At 35.7% G+C, this 22,315-nt stretch overlaps 1 protein-coding gene across 1 annotated transcript in view; it reads left to right on the forward strand.

The window, feature by feature from the left end:
* ZNHIT6 (zinc finger HIT-type containing 6) overlaps positions 1–22,315 on the forward strand; it is a 45,773-nt gene that overhangs the window by 13,410 nt on the left and 10,048 nt on the right. The window contains exons 6-9 of the mRNA XM_081946302.1: positions 1,126–1,194; positions 1,805–1,885; positions 2,054–2,134; positions 21,867–22,003. Of these exons, the coding sequence (XP_081802428.1) occupies positions 1,126–1,194; positions 1,805–1,885; positions 2,054–2,134; positions 21,867–22,003 (368 nt within the window). The remainder of the gene's footprint in view (positions 1–1,125; positions 1,195–1,804; positions 1,886–2,053; positions 2,135–21,866; positions 22,004–22,315) is intronic.

Genomic DNA, 22,315 nt, shown 5'->3' on the forward strand with positions numbered 1-22,315 from the left:
TAACCAAGAGGGACACGGGTCCAGCACACAAGTGGCAGCACTGAGTCTCCCCATAATCCTATCCATGCCTTCGGGGGTCACAGGGTCAAACCTATCCCAGATAGTCTCCTCAAGATTCATCCCCGTCGGCTCGCCCGAATCTACCCTGTCAGAGTCCAATCCTGTCCGGATCTGAGCGATTTTATCCTGCAGATACTGAACAAATTCTTCAGTCCTACCCTGCAAGGGGTCTTCCCCAGTTCCTTGGTTAAGTAAGGAGCGGGTCACCCTAAACAGGGCGGCTGGGCGGTTATCTGCGGACGCGATAAGAGCGGAAAAATATTGCCGTTTTGCCGCTTCTATCGCCACTAAGTAGGATTTAATATAAATATTTGTAGAGAAGAAACAGAGTCTTTACAACCCTTTGCAGTGCTTTCTTCCCTTTCTTCCCCTTCTATTGATATGTACCAACTTCTTCTTCTAGTCATGAGTCAATTTCCCTCCTTTCTAAAAATGCTAGTTGCTTTCTTCCAAAGATCATTCTTTTTCAGATTATTCCCAGCCTGCTTGGCTAATTTATAAAGTAAAATTATTTTCTTTCATCCTTACAAAACCTGCATCTTTATTTCTAAGTAAAGATTGCAAAATCTGTGAATATTCCCATGCTGATACATCCAACAAATTAGATGTAATATTTTATCGTACATGGGAACAGACTGATCTACACTGCTTCTGTTTGTGATCTGTTGATAGATTGTTATTTTATTAACTAGATATCAAAATAATTGTATACCTATGGCATTGTATTGTTTTTATTTATGTATACTTACATTTGGAATAGGAATAGAAACATCAATTCTTAAATACAATGAAAGCAGCAGTTAAGTTTAAGCCATACTAAAATGTAGAAGTAACTTTGACCTTAGAGCCATGGGGTAGTACTTGATTTTCTTGCCTGTTGGGTTAGATTTTGGTTATGTAAATAAATCTGAAGTGGGAGCAATTTAAGACTTTCGATACCTCCCCAAGTGAACAAGCCCTAAATAGGTTTCTTCTTCTTACTTGTTTTGAATTTTCTCAATACAGAGCAGTAGCCATTGCATTTGTAATAAAAAGAATTTTAAGAATCTGTTTTCTTTTTTTCAGGGAACAAAAGTTCTATTGGCACTTGAAGCTCATATTTCCTCAGAGTCATGCTAAATTCACAGAACAAAGGTATTCATGCATACTTGCTAGCAAACTAACTTTCACATGAAGTTTAAATAATTATGTAATTAAATCATTTATATTTTACAATTACAGTTGGGTTTTGTTTGGAAAGAGTGCACAAGTTTCTGAATAAACAAACTATTGTCATATTTCCTTTGAGTTGCTTTAAAATTATATATCATCTTACCTATTTCTAGCTTCATCTGTGTAATCTAGAAAGCTTTAAAGAAAGGATGGCTTATTGTACATATTTCTTGGCTGTACCCTGTATTACATTTTTTGTATGTAACCTAGTAAATATCGCCCTCAAGCATTTACTTTGGTTTCCTATCTAGAACAGAATTTACAACAGGAAGATGGATCTTCCATTAAAACCTATTTAAAGATATGAAAGAATTATTTCAGTTTGGAATAAATAATTGGAACAGAAAAAATTAGCAGACAATCTTTTGGTGTCTTGAATATGAATTCCTAAATGTTTTGTATATATCCCTGAGTGAACCTTATGTAGCTGAAAAAGAATAATTAATAAAACTACATACAGTACATATTAATGCTAACTGGTTTGTGTATTCCTATGAATATCTTCACTGATAATTTGTATTTCTGGACAAAGGGTACCAGATGATAAACCATTGTGTGATATTTTGAAGAGATATATTGATCCTCAAGAATCTGATCCTGTCAAGCGGCAAAGGTACTTTCTTTTACAAAACAGTTGTATGTTCTATTATTTGTATTATTTCAGTAAAATATATTAATATTTTTCAGTTGGATTCTCTTGCTGAATCAACATATTTTTTTAAAAGTTTCTGTATTTTTCATTATATGATAAGATTTCTTAAATGTTACCTTTTTATTGCAGATTAAAAATCTACACAATGTCTCCCCAGTCAGACATACAAATTTTGATGAAAGTAGAAAATAGGCCACATAATTCTATCAGGTAAGAATTTTAATCTTATTGTTTATTAAAGGGAACTGTATATCTACTGAGCTTGCAGATAATCAGTTGGTTAACTATGAGCTGATTAGAAATTGGATTTTGTAGAAAGAGAGATTCATAAACTAAAACTTTTCTTTCTTCAAAATTGTAACGTTTCAAAGAAGGCCTACATCTTATGCAGAATACATAGTTTACATAAACTACCTGAGGTTCTGGGTTGGGTTTGAAAAAACACTTGTATGAAACTATTTTTTAAAAATGAAGATGACCGCGAATCTTTAAGCTCTATATACAAATGGTCTTAATCAGTGTAAGGCAACTCTATGTACCCAGAAAATGTATTTCTAGTTATTGTGGATGGTGAAAGGAGTTTATTTTCTCTTCACCTTGGTCTATGTTGGAATATTATAAATTATTCCCTTCTTCCATGCATAACTTTGGCAGTTCCTTTTGATCAACTATAATATTTTCTTTTTCATGGAAAATGGATGATGATGGTGGTGGTGAGGATAAGGATGAGGATGAACATATTGGGTCATCTCAGAAATTGTTTGCTCAATATAGTAACGTGTTTAATAGTCTGGTGAAAACAATAGTGTTTGCAGTTTCTCTGGTTCTTTTTTTGAAACTGTGTGTCTGATGGTTAAGAACACAGAACACATTAAAACAGTGGTCCTCAGTCTTTCCAGCTTGGCGGGTCGGTGGGGGTGGAGAGGGATTGGTTCCATGCAAGCAGCACGGGAATTGGGCACCTCTGCATTTAAAACACAATCAACATTGTAGAAGCAAATTTGCTTGACAGATGACAAATACATTCCACCTATAGAAGTGCCATCTGTTCATAAAGCGTTTTCTCTTTTTATCTTCCTTTCCCCTTTTTTTTTCTCTGAGACAGAGGGCAAAACACATAAATGCTTCCAGAGATTAGGAGAATCCACAAATGATTAATCTTACTCATGCTCACAAGCAAAATATGCAGCATAAAAAAAAGCTAATTCACTGTTAGGCAAAAGGAAAAGACAAGGGAGATTTTAAAGAAAGCAGGCAGATTTTAGAGGAAATGGTGAAGTTGCTATATTACTCCTAACTGGTGGCAGAGAAATCAGAAGCAATTTGGCAGCACCTTTCCAACTACAGTTAGCACATTTTATTAAATGTGTTTATTAAAATGTTTTCATGAACTGCACCTTCCTTCATTAGATGCCTAGATTGGCTAAACTGATGTTTCATAAGGATAAGGTCAAAGGGAAGGGAAGACAGTTGGTTATGCAGATGAAGGTTACATGAGAGTTACAAATACCTTATTAATTAACAGTTCAGAGCAGGAAGAATACACTATTGTTCCTTGGTTATGTTTGCAGTTTCTTAAATTCCTGTTAAATATAGCTATTTGTCCTCTTCAGAATTAATCCTTTTGTCCAACACAGTATGCTTGGAATATCTTAGTAATGATTTCATACGGTAGAATTATTGCTTTTTCCAGTAAGGGAAGGAAAGAGCCAGTTGCCAAATAATACTGTCTGGTTGAACAACTACCGTACATTTTCTTATTTTCTCAAGTGACTTTCCAGAGAAGGTTTTATGAGTAAAATAAATCCTCATAATCAATAAAGGATGTGTTTGGGATAATCACAAGTAATTAATAAGGCTTTTTGAAACCTGAATAAACTTTTCTGTACACTACTTCTTATATGTGTATGGTTTCTCCTTCAGAAGTGTTATAGGGTCACTTATAGCAGGGGTGTCCAAACTTGGGAACTTTAAGACTTGTGGACTTCAACTTCAACATGGCTGGCTGGGGAATTCTGGGAGTTGAAGTCCACAAGTCTTAAAGTTCCCAAGTTTGGACACCCCTGACTTATAGTATGATGTCAGTGAAGGAATAATGTTGAACTTTAGGCGCACACATATTTGTTGTGAAGAATATATAAATTTGTTTTTTAAAGACCTAAATATGATTATTAATTCTAAATATTGAGCTAGTCTTTAGCTAACTGCTAATTTTCTTTTCTTTTGGATAGCCGAACCATAGTACTGGAGGGGTTTTTTTTCCATTGCCAAATCTGTCTTGAGGATTTCCAGTCATTATATGCCGGTGTGAACTATTACCAGTATTACAGCAAACTTTATTTTAAACTGGTGCTAGTTTTCATCAGTCTTTTACAACCTTCAAATTTCTACTCCTAATATTCCATCTCACTATAATCTTTTCCACGATGTTTGTCTGGTGACAAAGTGCAATGCAAACATGGTTTCTTTCAGAGTGTTCTTTTAGAACAGTGTTTCTCAAACTTGGCGACTTTAAGTCCTGTGGACTTCAACTCCCAGAATTCCCCAGCCAGATGGCTGGGGAATTCTGGGAGTTGAAGTCCACAGGACTTAAAGTCGCCAAGTTTGAGAAACACTGTTTTAGAACTAAGATGTCACTCCCTGTTTGTTCCCAAAGGCATTTGTTCAAATTTGCTATAACTTAGTTTGATTTTAGTTCTGTCAATGCTATTGGCTTTGTCCACCTTTAGTGGACACATTTTTTTAAATTGTTTTGCGATTAATGTGTCATTGAGTATTGAATTTAATGAACCTTATCTTCATAGAATGCTGTAAATATTTAGTAACAGTTAAGCCACCTGCAATTTTTAAAGTAATCTATTGAGGAAACTTTTTTAAAAACTACATTTTTATTTATATTTTTTAAAGAATTACAAAGGTTTTTTATTATTACAAAGTTATGAATACCTAAAAGGGAAACTTGTTCATGTTTCTCATTTTTTTACAGGATTCTATCAGTATTTCCATTTTATGCTGAGAGCCTGTTTTGCTTCATTTGCTCAGTGATATACTTCCTTATGCATTTCAATATATTTTAATGTGCTAAGTTAGCAAGAAACCCATTACATTCTTGAGTGAAAAACAGTCATCTAAATTCATTCAACAAACATTGCTCACTCTTCTCCATTTGCAATTGTACTATACATAGATACCTTATGTTTCCTTAGATTGCACAAGATTGTAGATTGGCATCTTGAATATCAAAAGTGGAATGCTAGCAGTAGGTACCATAGTATTTACATTCAGATACAGATCTCATTTTCTGCCCCTAAATAAGGAAATTACTAAAAACTACAAAATGCGTTCTGTACCTGAGTATCCTGAATTTTAACCTGTGTTTTGTTTTGTTTCTCTTGTCAGTACTACTACTGGATATTTAAGGCATGCAAAATGTTCTAACATAGAACATTCTAATCCTGAAATAGGACATCCTGTAAATTGTAATAGCTCACTTTGGAAGCTGGATGCTTTCCAGAACATTTGGAAAGATGGGAAGTGAATGATTTGCATACCCATACTGGATAGGGCTTAGCATTTTCTATATCCATGCAATCCAACTGTGCTAATCACCATATCTACAAACCTGTGTGGATACGGCCTACTAATTTTTGAAGGATAAGGCAACAATACATATCTAAATACCAACAGAGAAAAAAAGTTTGCTAGATAACTTAGAAATCAAGGCTGTTCTTTGCTGATAAATTCAGGAAAAATCCCCCCCCCCCAAAAAAAAAGAGAAAAGAAGGATTTTTAGAATTGAAATTTTCTAGCTTCACATTTTCTCACCAGTTACTTGATGACACCTTATCCATCATGTATAACCTTTTATAATTTCCTAATATTGGCCAGTCATGTATTCATATACTCTAGTCCAGGGGTGTCAAACTCAAGACCCGGGGGCCGGATCCAGTCCGGGGGGTGCTTAGATCTGGCCCGGAAGGACTCCCTGGAAAGAGTGAAGGACTGGCCCACGGTATCTCTGCCAGCAAAAACAGAGCTTGGGAGGCTTGCATGCAGCCCTCCAGACTTCTGTTTTCTCTGGCAGAGGGTTGTAGGAGGCTGTGGCAGCTGCAAATGGAGCCCAGGAACCCATTTTCTCTAGCAGAGCGCTCGGACCACCATAGCCCCCCCCCCCTGATATGAGTGATGGCGAGCTGGCCACACCAACCCTGGTCATGCCCACTCCAACCCCCCCAGGTCAAACACAACCCCGATGAGGCCCTCAATGAAATCGAGTTTGACACCCCTGCTCTAAGTCAGTATGTGCCAGTAATTCCCCCCCCCCCCCCCAAACCTGGTAGTTCCCAACACTACTTCAAAAGCCCTCATATTCTTAAAAGGAAAATTTAAATGGCAAATGGTTGACAGAACAGCTAAAAAAATGGAGGGCTGCATGCAAGCCTCCCAAGCTCTGTTTTTGCTGGCAGAGATACCAGGTCAGTGTTTTTTTTTACAAGCAATACTTGTTAGCATATAAAAATGAAAAGTTTCAAGAATTGTTTTGTACCGAGCTAATTCTACCATGCCTCTGTGACAGATTTTTAAAAAGTTCGTATGAGCCCCAAACCTTTTAAGTTATCTTCAGTGTACAGCTGTAAGAAGATAAAGGTTACAAAGTATGTAGATATTGTAGAATTTGAACTGGTAAAATTGGAAGAATATTCGGGACTAGCAGTAATAATTTGAATTGTTTCTTTCTTCTTTATGAGGTAGGAACGTTGTGTGCTGCTATCCAAAAGAACCTGCAAAAAGTATTTTCACTTCTCTTTGCCAAAAGGGAATCCCTCTGTTTTTCTTTTACTGATAGAAATGAACTAGAATTGTTCTCCTGACCTTGTCATGAGAAGTTTGACCTTCTTTCATTGGCAGAGCCACTGGAATATGTTTGTTTTCAAAAGTGAGTGGCTTTTTGGCAGGCAATCAGCAAATAAAAACTTTATAAGAATGCAAAGACCTTGTGGGAATGTGGAACTTAAGATTTTTTAAAAAATGTAACCTATTGTATATTAATTGAAGACTTTTATTCATGAAGGGACATTTGCCAGGTAAGATGAATACATGGCCTAACAGCACTTTTAGTAAAGAGACTTGGTTCTTTTAAAGGTCTCAAAGAACTAAAATTTATGCAATACTTAAGATCTGATTTATTTTCTCACCCTGTTTCATCATAAAAATTACACAATTTCCAATGCATTGGTTTTATATTCTCATCATAATTCATCATAAGTATAATTTGACAGACATCAGACTATTTCTATATCTGTCTCATCTAAATTAAAATCCACATACTAGACTTTATTTGGGAGTGTAAAAAGGTCACATTGGTAGGTAGGTAGAGTGAAACTTATGTACCACTTGCAGGTTTGGCGTTCGTGATATAGATCCAAACTTGTCTGCTAACTAAGGTATGTAGGAACCCACCACAATAGTAATGGGGGATTTTAACTACCCTGACATCAACTGAGAAACTCTGCACCAAGTGGAAGATCCAACAGGTTCCTAACGAACCTAGCAAACAACTTTGTTTCCAAAAAAGTACAGAAGGGAATAAGGGGATAGGCCATATTAAACATAATTCTCACTAACAGAGAGGAAATGATAGAAGGTGTTGAAGCCACAGGAACCCCGGGGGCAAGTGACCATGCAATATTGGAACTCAACATTATGCAAACACAAGTAGTAGAACAAAGTCAAACTAGAGTGTTGGATTTTAAGAGAGCTAATTTCAATAAACTTAGAGATTGGGAAGAATGCCATGGATAAGAATCCTCAAAGGGAAAACAACTCAAGAAGCTTGGGAAATTTTGAAAAATGAGATTACAAAAGCTCAGTCTAGCACAATACCAATGAAGAAGAAAAATAACAGCTCCCCAAAGAAACCAGCATGGCTGCATAAAGAACTCTGACAAATTGAAAGACAAAAAAGTTAAGTATAAAAAGTAAAAAGAGGGGGACATAACTAAGGCAGAATATCAGCAAATAGCCCGAGCCTGTAAAGATGAAGTAAGGAAAGCTAAGGCTCACAATGAAGAAAGGCTTGCCACAAAAGTAAAAAATAACAAACAAAAAAACCTTCTTCCAACATGTTAAAAACAAGAAAAAAGTTAAGGAAACAATTGGTCCATTGCTAAGAGAAAGTGGCAAGAAGGTGACAAGCAGCAGGGAGAAAGCAGAACTATTTATTTTTTGCATCTGTCTTTAAACAAAGGGATAAAACAGTCCAACCTATCAAAAACAGCACCACAAAAATCAGATTAGGAACACAAATTGAAATAAGGAAGAAAATGGTAAGTTGGCACCTGTCTACCCTAGACAAGTTCAAATCACCAGGACCGGATTGATTACACCCCAGTGTTCTGAAGGAACTGGCAGAGAACTATATATTTCAGAGATCCTGGAGCACCGGGGAATTGCCAGAGGACTGGAAAAGAGCTGATGTGGTTCCCATCTTCAAAAAAGGAAAAAAAATAGATCCAAGAAACTATAGACCTATCAGCCTGACCTCAATACCACAAAAGATTCTGGAAAAGATAATCAAGCAACGAATTAGCGAACACGTAGAAGTTAACAAAGTAATAGCCAAAAGTGAACATGGGTTTGTCAAAAACAGATCATGCCAGGAAGAGATCTGACGTCGCGACAGCACGACGTGCGATCTTGGTGCTCCGAGATCGCAGTTGAATTTCTGCTGCTGGACGGTCCACTTGGGTCTAAACCATCCTGCAGAGACGGTGATTGAGAAGGGCACCTCCTGCTGATCTCAGGGACACCGCAAAGTCCCTGAAAGATACAGGAATAACCTTTTTTTTCCAGTGACAGAAACACAGCTAATGAAGCTGCTGAAGTTGGGACAGCTCCAGAACGGGAAGAAAGCGGAAAGACAAAGTGTGTCGAATTGGTGAGGAAATTTTGTTAGAGGAAGAGACTACCCAAAAAAAAAATTAAGTTAAGTTAAGATTGAAGACAAAAGACTGTAGGTGGCAAGATTGATCTGCATTGAACTTAGTGTGTTGTCCAGTTTATATTTTTTTTCACGGATGGAACTTCTGCAGGGGCTCCCTATTTTTTAAACTGAATGGATTAATTATTTCTTCTTCTTTTTTCACTTTTGCTTATACCTACGTATTAAAATTCTCCTTTTTTTATAATGCTTGATTTGATTGATTGGATTGTTTTTGATCTCCATTTAAGTTTTTTTCTTCTTCTTAAGCTTGGAATATAAAGAAGATAATAAAAAGGATTATAAAGAGGGTTGTAAGAACAGGAGGAAAAGCAGTTACACTGCCACTTAGAGGCTGGAGGCTGAATACATTGTCTTTTCTTTTTTCTTTGATCACTTGAGATTCAAGGCTCTTTCAGTTTGTTTACAGTGATAGTAGGAAGAGAACAAGTTGTTTATACAGGTGCCTTTTGGAAGTTCTATCACTAGCTATTGGAAGACAACATTTTGACTTGAAAGATAATAAATGAACCTGTTTGAAGTTTATTAAAATAGCCTTGAACCCTATAATGGCAGTGTTTGCAAAATTGAAAGAATGGCTCAGCAGGAAAAAGAAACTGTAACATTGCAAATGATTATGTTTGAAATTCAAAATCTATTAGTTGTGACAGAGAATTGAAAAGAGATTGGAGAATATGGAATACAAAACAGAAAAATCTGATGGAGAAACTGAGGATGTTTACCAAATGAAGAAAGTGGAGGACAGAGTTCAAAAGATGGAAGAAAAAATGAGCAAAGAGATAAGAAAACTGTGGATACTGACAACAAAGTGAGTGTGGTTGGTAATGGCAAGAGTGGAATATGGAAAGGGGAGATAGATGGATTGGAACTCTACACCAGACTTCAAAGCACAGAAGAAGAAAAGAGAGAAAAATTGACAGAGATAAGGAGAGAAATCTTGACAGAAGCACCGGCGATAACCAAAGATAAGCTGATGGAAAGAACAGATGTTGGGTTTCAAGCTTTTATGAGAAACGAAAGGAACAACATGTTGCCAAGAGAAGTTTATATAAGATTTATTAAGAAAGTAACTAGAACATTATTGCTACAAATGGCAAGAGATATAAGACCGTACTATTACTGGAAAGGTACAGGTTGATGCAATGGAAATTTATAATAAAAATTAAGCTAAATTTAGTTTATTAGTAGTATGTATAAAATGAAGCAACAATAGCTATAGTTAAATAATGATTAATAATGATAACAATACATATATATATATATTAGTTTGATAATATGAAATTTTATATAAACAACATATGGAGATTATGAGGAGGTTTAAAAGCTTTATCTAGAATATGTTATAAAGATGTATTGTGATCGGATGATCTTGGGATAATTTAATGGAATGTTATCATATAATCCTATTCTAGATTTTGAATATTATATATAAAAGGATGTAAAAACAATTATAGTCAAATTAAGGTTGAGATATAATAGTTGTGATAAACATGAATATAGGTGAATTTAAAATATGCGACTTGATATGAAAAACAGGTGGTGAATATGGAAGAGATGCATGGAAATACTATAACCAACTGACACACTTTCTACAATTTGTAATGGAAGATTTTTTTTTATGTTTATTTGTCCTTGTTCAAAAACAAATAAAAATTGTTTTTTAAAAAAAGCAGATCATGCCAGACTAATCTTACTGCATTCTTTGACAAAGTGACAATATTAGTGGACCAGAGGAATGCCGTAGATATAATTTACTTGGACTTCAGTAAGGCATTTGATAAGGTAGACCATAACCTACTACTAGATAAAGTAGAAGAATGTGGGTTGGACAGCATCACCACCAGATGGATTCGTAACTGGCTGACCAACCGCACTCAACGTGTAGTCCTCAATGGAACTGCATCTACATGGAGGGAGGTATGCAGTGGAGTACCCCAAGGCTCTGTTTTAGGCCCAGTACTCTTCAACATCTTTATCAATGATTTGGATGAGGGAATAAATAGGGAACTCATCAAATTTGCAGATGACACCAAGCTGGCAGGAATAGCCAACACTCCAGAAGACAGGCTTAAAATACAGAAGGATCTTGACAAACTTGAACATTGGGCACTAGCTATAAAATGAAATTCAATGGTGAAAAGAGTAAGGTTCTACATTTAGGCAAGAAAAACGAAATGCACAAGTACAGTATAGGTGGTACCTTGCTCAATAGTAACTGTGAGGGGGATCTTGGATTCCTAGTGGACAACCATTTAAATGTGAGCCAGCAGTGTGCAGCAGCTGCCAAAATAGCCAACACAGTTCTAGGCTACATAAACAGAGGGATAGAATCAAGATCACATGAAGTGTTAATACCACTTTATAATGCCTTGGTAAGGCCACACTTGGAATACTGCATTCAGTTCTGGTCGCCACGATGTAGAAAAGATGTGGAGACTCTAGAAAGAGTGCAGAGAAGAGCAACAAAGATGATTAGGGGACTGGAAACTAAAACATATGAAGAATGGTTGCAGGAACTGGGTATGTTTAGCTTAAGAGAAAGAAGGACTAGGGGAGACATGATAGCATTGTTCCAATATCTCAGGGGTTGCCACAAAGAAGAGGGAGTCAAAGAGGGAGCCTTGCCTTCTCCAAGGCACCTGAAGGCAGGACAAGAAGCAATGGGTGGAAACTAATCAAGGAGGGAAGCAACTTAGAACTGAGGAGAAATTTCCTGACAGAACAATTAATCAGTGGAACAGCTTGCCTCCAGAAGTTGTGAATGCCTCAACACTGGAAGTCTTTAAGAAGATGTTGGATAGCCATTTGTCTGGAACGGTATAGGATTTCCTGTTCCAGGGGGTTGGACTAGAAGACCTCCAAGGTCCTTTCCAACTCTGCTATTGTATTGTATTGCATGAATTTGCCAGCTGCAGAAGCCATTGTATCAGATACTTTCCTGCTAAAGTTCTATGTAGCTATATAACTCTTAAAAATTACTCAGTAAGGCATAACTATCCCTAAAAAGAAAATGTGTAGTTCTACAGACTTGCTATAATGAATTATTGAATCTTCAAGAATGATTGATTAATCGGTATGTTTATAGTCTGCTCCTTCAGTGTTGTCTTTGATACCATTTCCATCCTGTTTTAAATTACAAAACTATAACTGAAGAGTGTTAAAACTATACTTTGAAAGACATATGTGCGGAAACAAATTGAGAATTAATTTATCTTGCCCTGCTTCTGCTCTGCTTACTCCTTAGCAAACATCAGTAGAACTTTTGAATAAAACTTAAAGCTGTAAGGAAATGCTGAAGCATTGAAACAAAACAATTTTCTTTAGTATGTATATATGTTGGGAATAGTGATAGCCAGCTACACAAATTAAAAATTGTGGACTTCTAACTAAAGGGGTGTTTCCAAGAAGTTTGTTTGTGTTAGTGGTGACACCATACCTCAAATTTACTTCAGAGCAGTTTTTGATTATGTGACCACATATGCAAGAGTTTTGTGCCATTGATTGTTCAGAACATATAGCAGTAATAAACATTGGAATACTCAAAACTATACTGTATGCCCTAATAGTGCCTTTCCTAACTTAGTTTCTTCCTTTCTTAGTCTAGTATTGTAATTACAGCCTCCAGAGGTTTCAACCATTTTGGATGGAAATGCTGTTTATTGTTGAACCAGAACTTATGGAGAGTACCAGGTTGGAAAATGCTTTTGTGCTAAAAAAATTCTGGCCTTAGTGTAATACCATACTTGGTTTTAGTAAATTGCAAAACAAAATTGAACATACCCAACTGAAAACAAGTTGTTAGCATGGAATGTATTTATCCTTTCTCTAGCAATGTTATTTCCTTTTAGAATATTTAATTCCAGTCTATCCACTCAATTATTTTTAACTTTTACTAAGAAGATGCAAACTTTCTCTATTCCTTTCAGTTTCATATTAATTTTTAAAATTCTTTATGATATTCGCAAACCCTGTCATGTATTATTTCATTTGAAAAGGGAGATGTATGAATAATTGATAGTTGTTTTCTGGGACTTCCCAACTTGCTGCATTTCCTCCTATGTGTCTCAGTTTGCATATTTTCCTACTGTACGCTTTCCTGAGTTTCAGTCCCATTGCACTGTTGCATTGATTAAAACAACCTTTAATGGATGAAATGGTATTCTTGGTACTATTCTTTATTTTATTATCTCATTGGTGATTGCTTCTGAATGAGCTTGTTCGTGGACTTTGGTCTTAATCACTAAAATACATATATTGGATGCTGTATTATTATCTTTCCTTATTCAAATTTTTGCTCCTAGCCTTGCTGCCTTATCTGTCGCTGGTTTGTGACTTTTAAACTTTGTTGGAATCTTTATAGATCTGGGTTTTACATCAAGGTAGCAGAAGGCCTGAGTTATTTTCGTCCTTTTCAGGTTTCTCAATAGTAACCTGAATTGCTACTATCTATATATATATATGACTTGCAGTGTAAATCTGGTCACATATCTGTACTTTGCACCTTGCATCTTTTTTTCCCCCTCGGTGCTTCAAGAAGAGTAGAAAACAATACTACTTGGAAGGGAAGTTGCACACTTGCTGGTCAAGAACCATAAAGTGAGGGGCAAGGAATCAGCTGAAATGTGGGAAGGTTGGGGAGAAGTAGCAATGAGTTTAAAATCTTCATATAAAAAAAAAGACAATCAGCAGTTTGGTATTGCTTCATTCTGGTTTGCAGTAACTTGTCTAGCTGCACTGTGTTGTTCCCCAGAAAGGCGTATGTCATGTCCAACCCTAGGAGACATGTTAAGGCATATGATAAGCAGTTCTTGAGTCAATAACCAACAAATATATGATTAACAACCTGACTAGTAATAGAATTGGCACTTAATTTTCAGATGTTTCATGGCGTTCTATTCCATGTTAAGACTAAGTTTGTGTGTCCTTAGATTCAGTGTTGCTCTTGAATATTAAGGTCCTTTGTGGTAGCCATTCACCAGGCAAGAATGTTTGCCTTCCCGAATTTTCTGAACAAGAATGACACACTTATAAAAAGATATGGTTCACTGATATCCAGATTGAATTATTGTCATTAATTCCTCTGGACCTAATTCTGAATATTATCAGAAGTTGCAACTTAATTCAGAATACAGCTGTAATATGTTGCTTGCCATAGATACCGTAGTAATTTCAGAAGAGGGTCATTGGTTTACCTGGCAAGTGGAAAGTGAAGAATGCAAGTCAATCTTAATAGGTCTGTCTCTCTCCCTTATGTATTATATAATCTTTGAAAAGTTGTCTTTATTCCATTGGCATTTAAAGCTGGCAACTCAAAACATGGCCGTCTTGGTGTATGCATCAAAATTGAGCAACTTCTTCCCAGGAGGATCTGTTCCAGAGGTGGTATTCAGCAGGTTCTGACCAGTTCTGGAGAACCGATAGTGGAAATTTTGAGTATTTCAGAAAAATGGTAAATACCACCTCTGACTAGCCCCGCCCCCATCTATTGTTTGCTTCCTGAGTTCATCGGGAGGGAATGGGGATTTTGCAGTATCCTTCCCCTGCCGCCAAGCCACGCCCATAGAACCGGTAGTAAAAAAAATTGAATCCCACCACTGATCTGTTCCCTCTTTTTTTATTATTTTTTCTTCTAAAATTTGTTGTCCTTATAATTGTTAAAGGAACATATTTGGGGTGTCTTAATTTTAATTGTCTTAAGCAATTTTAAATATGGAATTATTGCATAAATGAATGTTTTTGGAGGGTTTTCTGTAACTGAATTTTCAAGCTACTGTGGTTATGATAGTCAAAGCCAAGTCTCAACATTTTCCTTCTCTGGGTCACATTTTTGAAATGTTCAAAGTGTATTTGTGTGTCTGAAATTGGGTTAAACAGTCACTGAAGTGCATAGGCCAACTACTTTCATGTTTTAAGAATACATTCATGTCATGTTTTGCAACACACATCTGTTCTACAAATGTCTACAAATCTAGATACATTATATAGGAACCTTTTTCTTCAGCAATGTTGTCATTTACCTAAGTAAAATATGAATTTCAGAGTTCCCTGCATTATAAACATATCTACGATCCTTTATAAAAGAGAGTTTAAAAGTGTCATTCTTCAGATTATGGTAATATATGCTATATGAGGGAAATGAATTGTTGTTTAACCGTGAAGATAACTCTTACATGATCCATTTTTTTGAAAAATTGCATCCAAAAGTGTGTTGATTTACAACTTCAGTTGAGAAGTATGGAAGTGGTTAAAGAGGTTAGCTGAGGGGAAACAGTTGGTAATTCAGTTGACAAAGTGTCTGTGTTTTCAGGAAATTGCAATTTATTTAGTGCTTGAATCCTTTTTATGGGAATTACAGCCAAAGAATCATTCAGGTGCCAGTGTTCTTTACAAATCATCTTGAAAAAGATTGACAATCTTAATTCTTCCTCTCTGAATTATTAAATTAGTATTGAGACAAACATATACACAAAATTTCAAATAAGTTGTATAAACTAAATTTACAATCCAGTGTGTAGATTTTTCCCTTGCCAAACAACCGAGGAGTAAATCTTGATGTATTCTACTTCAGAAATCATAACCACAAGGATGGCTTATTCACCACTTAGGAATGAATGTCCATCTGTTAGTTATTATCTCTGCTGTAATGCAGCTCCTTTGAATTAATACATGAAAGTAATTGTAAGATACATACATATCTTCTTTGTTCCTTCTTCTATCCTCCTACTTCATGAAATGAAGTCAAATATTCTACATTATTGTTACTAGAATCCATTCTATTAGCAGTGCACTACTTTTGACAGCCAGTGTAATACAGTTACAATGCTTGCACTAGAGAGGCCCAAGTTCATTCACCTTCTTCATATTCAGCTATGGAAGATCCTTGGGTAGCTTTGAGCTGTAATCTTCTCTCACCCTGACTTATTTGAAGGGCTGTTGTGGAGGGAAGAATTGGAAGAATTTTGTATGCCGCCTTGAATTCCCAAGGGAAAGATGTCTTTTTTCCTTGAATCTTATGAAATGTTATACACAGGGTTTCCAAATTCATTTCCCTGAGGACTGCTCTGTAAAATATAATGGTGACCGATTGGCTGCTTTCTGGAAGCATCTTTGTCAGTATATGCTGATATCAGAATATTTTTACAAATTCTTACTCAAGAATTATTTCCCCAAGTGCAGTATTCATCTGAATACTCTGCAAGATGAAGAGCAACTCCCTAACATTTTTATCTTTATCATCAATTACAGACTACAAAATTTCCATTATTAAAACTCTTGAATGCCAAAGATTGATGAAAGATTAAATTCTCCAATGCCATTGGAATGACTTAAAGGACAAAGATGGTGAGAAGCGAAAAGAATTTAAAGTTGTAATATTTGATCAGAGATAAACAATTTGTACAATATTTCTGGTAATTTCTGGACCTTTTATTGAAGCAGCATTGAAAAGATGACAATTTATGGTGGCTAAGACACTGAGCTTGTCGATCAGAAAGGTCGGCAGTTCAGCGGTTCGAATCCCTAGTGCCGCGTAACAGAGTGAGCTCCCATTACTTGTCTCAGCTTCTGCCAACCTAGCAGTTCAAAAGCATGTAAAAATGCAAGTAGAAAAATAGGGACCACATTGGTGGGAAGGTAACAGCGTTCCATGCGTCTTCGGCATTTAGTCATTCTTTTTCCTTGTAACTTATTTTGGATTTATTTTTACTAATTTGGATTTGTGGTTACTGAAAACTTCATTGAAACTATTTAAAAATAATTACCTATTCTCATTATGACAGAGAGGCTGGGTATGTATTTTTAAATTTTATTGGGAATAGCATCATCTATAAAGTAAAATATTAGAAACTAACAAAGACCCTTTTGTATAAGGAGATACACAAGAATGCACCTTTGTTACCATGGATACTGTGAAAACTAAACAACACCTTTGCATCTTTCATTTATCTCAGAAAATTGTCTGTCAAATTGGGAGAAGATTAAGAAGCTTAAAAAGCCCAGGTTGAAAGAGACAGAGCAGGTGGTAACTGACTTTTTTTGGAGGGGAAAGTCAGAGAGAGAAGGAAGCAAAAGCTTTAAAAGAGAACAAGGACAAAGCTGTGAGTCAAATGGACTAGCACAGCACTAAAGAGTGCAAATTATGATCCAGCAGTAAATACTTGTTGTATCCTATCTTTTGAGTCATTGTCATGTTTAGTCAAACATGATTAGCTAAAGATTAATATATAACCTGAGCTTCCTTTCATTTCTTCCTTCCTTCCCGCTGATCATGGAAATTAGATGTCAACAAGAATGTAAGAGATAACACTTTGTTATAAAAGCTGTGGGTGAGTGGAGCTGGTTTTTTCTAATATGAAAAATGGTCAAATCTGACATTCTCATCCCTATAGTTAACTTTGAAACATCTAACCTAGGCTGCTTGTTGTTTTAGCAGTGTTGAAAGTCTGAGGTAGAATTGATGATAAATTGAATAAACAAGGTATTTCAAGGCTTGTTTAAATGCTGAATAAATTTATGTTGCAGGGAAACAGAAAAGTATATTTTTAATGGAAAGAGGGGTAACCAAGGAATTAAAAATAAAACAGGGCAATAAGTTTAGTTAGTGACATTACTGTTAAGAAAAACTCTTCTCCTCTCTTATAATTCTTTAGCTCTTCACACTCTTCCAAAGTTTTGGGTATTAGCCAGAAGTTGTCCCTGTCTGTCAACCAATGAAGTTTACTTAAAACTAGGCCTTGGTGATCTAACACTTGAATAATTTACTATCATAAAATAGTTTAAAGTACAAATGTTTTATGCTCTGCCAAGCTGGATGCTAAGGATGTTTTGTCTAAAACATGAGATAATGGAAAGTGTATTAAATGTTTGCTTAACCAGAAAAGAATGCATGGAGATTCTTGCCAGTGGAAAGGTACCGCTGTACTTTGTATTAAAGTACTGTAAATAAATCAGTAAATATGTTTCTCCTCATATGCTGTTCCAAATGTTATGAAAGCGCTCTTTGAATTTAAAATTCAAAGCTCTTATCCTTTTTTTAAAAAAAATGGGCTTAGGAAGAACTGGTCATAATTACTTGAGGTAAAAAAAAATAAAACAAATTATTTTCATGATGATTGAAGTTGGAGTGAAAGGAAGTAACTCTTGCATAAAGCTCTTTCTTTCCAAACCAGGAAATGCAAGTTGCATTACTGTATTTTAATTGAATTTGGACCATTAAAGTCTAACTCTGTGAACTTTATCAAAAATACTAACCTGTGCCCCGTTGTTACTGTTAAGGAATTCTATAGCAGAAACAGTCCATACAAATCCAGATTAGGATAATTGGATATTTAACATTGGAAGGGACAACCTGGTGCCTTCTGGATCCCTCAGACTCCCACAATGGTTTTAAGAGCATGGTAGTCATTTAATAATTATAATTTCACTTAGGCATGTATGTCTGTTCATTTGGGGTTTGGGGCATTAGCTTTCTCATTATTTTCCTATGAAAAGTTTATTCTGAAGTGTAGTACTTTATACATTGGTAATTGTAAAAAGAAAGTAGCTAAATACAAATTATTAGAGTTATTTAGAAATATTCCATTGTTTACTTATTGCTGTAAGTCAGTGCTTCTCAAATAGTGGGGCGGGCCCCCCAGGGGGGGCGCGAGGCTCCGTAAAGGGGGGCTCAGCTCAAATTATTTTATATATTTTTGTTTTGCAAGTTAAAGTTTTTTTAATATTGTGTTCCTTTAAATCCTGTGCTCCTTTAAATCTTTTCTGCTACAGTTAATAAAGCTATTCTTTGTTGTAAATTGATCCACATTTCTTTCTTTTTTTATTCTCTTATACGTTAATAAGGATACAGTGTTATGCAGAGGTGTACTTATAACAATTTTATAGACAAATGATACTATTTACAGTCGCGCGGGGGGGGGGCGAAATGTTTTCTTCTTCCTAGGGGGGGCATGACAGAAAATAATTGAGAAGCACTGCTGTAAGTGCATCATCCCGGGGGACGAGGAAGGACCTGGTATATGGAATTGGGGCTAGATCCAAGTCATTTGGATAATTCTAAAAACACGAATAAATGGAATTTTTCTTTGAGGAATTCAGTTTGCAGTTGTTGGTATGAGAAGTTCCAATGGACATTAAGCTAAATTACAGTATTGCAATTTGAATTCTGCTTCCACAACCAACCATTAATTTTTCCCAGCAGTATCATTTTGCTATGTAACAGTGTTCTATGAATTTTATTGTATATTAATTAAACTTTCAAAATTTGGTGCCTAGAGTGCTTTGCTGAATATTGCTAGATCATTATTGAGAAATTGAAAGAGCAATTTATTACTGAGATAATTTTCTAATCTTCTTTCTGCTTCTCTAACGGTATATAATGTATGGGCCCATCTCTCTCTAGATAATCCAGTGAAATAAAGGGATAATAAAACCTTTTTAAAGGATGCTTTCAGATATATGGCCACCATGCAACTTTTTTTAAGGCAGTAACATTCATTTTGCTTTGATACTCAAGGGATTAGATCATTGGTGGGTTTCAATTTATTTTACTATGGTTTGCTTGTGCATACGCAGAAGTGTCCGGGCAGGTGGGTGGAGCCTCCCAACGCCACCACTACCAATTCGCCCAATCCGGGGCAAACTGACAGAAATCCACCTCTGGATTAGACGTAACAGAATCAAAGTCATTAGAGTAATTTTTCTTATTTGGTGGACTGTTAGATCAATAAGCTGCCAATAATGGTGAGTTATTAGATTCAAAAAACTCTAGAAATTGAATGAAATTACATGAATGGAGTATCTTTAAATTGCAAGTCTTGGATTAAAAGCTCTTGTGATACAACTTTCTGCAAATCAAAAGAGTAAGGTAAAATTACTGTGTCATTTTTCTATTTGCAGAGAATTGTAGGAGGGGCACTTGTAATCCTACCTAGCATCATCCATAGTGAGAAATGTATCAGCTTTATTTGTGTTCTACATGTGTGTGTTCAGTTCATACTACATGTCTTATCTTTGTCTATCATTACAATTCACATTACATTAACAACAAAAAGGCACTTCAGTGTATCTGTTTGGTGCATTCTAGCACAAACATCCCACATCAAATTATAGTAGAAGACTTTAATTTGTGTTCCATGTGTAGGAGGACAAATCCCCAGCATTTTACATATTTCTCCCTTACAACATTACTGTTATTTTTATCATTTTGATTTCTACTGCTGCTTATAATTTTAGCATGTTGTAACTTACCCAGAGTCTTCCTATAAAATCTGTAAAACAAAATGAATAAATAAATGTTCTGTATTTTAAAATAGCTAAATTATTTGTTATATTAGCTATACAATCGTTTAATGTGGGTGTATGCTGTTCTATTCAGACAGATTGATTTTATTCCTGCATTGAGCAGTGAGATTGGACTTGATCACCTAAATTACTTTCCATTTTTTTGTTTCAAACAAAAACTAAATATGGAACATGTCTACCTCTTTGTCAGAAAGTCATGGCCTACTGTTAAAATATATTTTCATCTAAGTGAATTGAAATTTGGCAAGAATTATAATAAAATACTAAAAGTATTCTTGCTATTTGAAAAATCCATATGTGTGTGTGTGTGTGTGTGTGTGTGTGTGTGTATGTTGTATTTGTACTGATAAATAAATAAAGGGAGACTAGTATAGATCTATTTCGAGCTAATTAGCTCTCATCAGCTAGCCATACCCTTACTGGGATTTGAACCTGGGCTGTATTATATCTTAGGCAGGAGTCTTAGCCACTAAGCTAAGAAAGAGGGAGTAGTGACCTTCCTCCCATATTTAGGCATACCAGGGGTTGTAACACAAATACATACCTATTTCCCTGGCTCAACTGATAAGGAGGCGAGCCTGTGGCTTAGTGGCTAAGACTCCTGCCTAAGATATAATACAGCCCAGGTTCAAATCCCAGTAAGGGTATGGCTAGCTGATGAGAGCTAATTAGCTCAAAATAGTTCTATACTAGTCTCCCTTTATTTATTTATCAGTACAAATATAACACAAATATAAAAAAGGCAACATTAAAAATAAAAATATGGTTTTCTGCCTGCATGGTCTTCTGTGATGAGCCGAAGGACAGAAAGAGGGAGTAGTGACCTTTCTCCCATATTTAGGCATACCAGGGGTTGTAACACAAATATGTGTGTGTGTGTGTGTGTGTTTGTGCTGATAAATAAATAAAGGGAGACTAGTATACCAGGGGTTGTAACACAAACACACACACACATACACACACACACACAGACAGACAGACAGACAGACAGATAGATAGATAGATAAATAGAGGGGGGGGGAGACATTTTTCAAAATTTAAATCCATTGATTAAGGATTCATGGCCTGAAAATCTGAAATGTGATACATATTTACTCAAAGGCATTCTCTTTTCTAAAGAAATGTTAAGTAAAATAGTTGTAACTCTCTCCCCCTTTCTTTCAGACAATGCTACATAGCTAAGTTATTTCAACATCATAAGCAATGCCCAAATTAGGTATTCCTGTAGCTGGAAAAGAAAAAAAAAGCTTATGTTGGAACATCCTAAAAATGAACTGTTTATAAAGGCCAACAGTATGGAATTGCACATTGCAACAGAATGCTGGGTTGTAAGAGATTTATTATTACCTCATATTTGAATAAATTTTAGGGAATTTCCATGATAACCTGAAATACAGTCTCTCTTTACGGAATACAAAGTGAATTAGCACTGCATTAAAATATGTCTTGGAAAGGGACTCACCAAAGTTCTAAACATATTTTCACATGTCCTAGAAAGCTGAAGTTTGATCAGCAAAGCTGTTTTTAGGCTGACATCTGATGAGAGCAAGTGAATATTTGTTCCTGAAAAAAAGTCATATTGTTTATGTTGGAATAATCAAATCTCTGTATAATACTTACAATGCTTATTATCCTTTCCAAAAGGTATCAAGAATTGGATGCCAATAAAAGCCTTCTAGACAATTTGAAAGGGAAAGTTGTCATTGAATATCCAACTCTGCATGTGGTATTGCGGAAACTCACAGCAGATATGGTGATTCTTGGCCAGAATGTAAACAAAGGTATTTGTTGTATATTCTAAATAATATCTGATGCAGTGAACAAACATGTACTTAGGTAGTGGTCTATGAATATCATCACCATCATATACAGAAAATACATGATTGGCATACAGTAGAACCTCTGATCACGACCATAATTTGTTCCATAATTTTGTTCGCAGCCCAATTTAGTCATGACCTGAACCTAATTTTGGAAATTTGGTGCTTACAAAAAAAATGGTGCAGAAGGAAAAATCAGCGGGGGGGGGGGGGGGAGGGGATGTGAATTTTTTGGTCGGAACCCAATTTGGTCGTGGTCCGAAGAGTTCATGA

The sequence above is a fragment of the Natrix helvetica genome (assembly GCF_964273705.1).
Source record: "Natrix helvetica genome assembly, chromosome: 3".
Taxonomy (NCBI): domain Eukaryota; kingdom Metazoa; phylum Chordata; class Lepidosauria; order Squamata; family Natricidae; genus Natrix; species Natrix helvetica.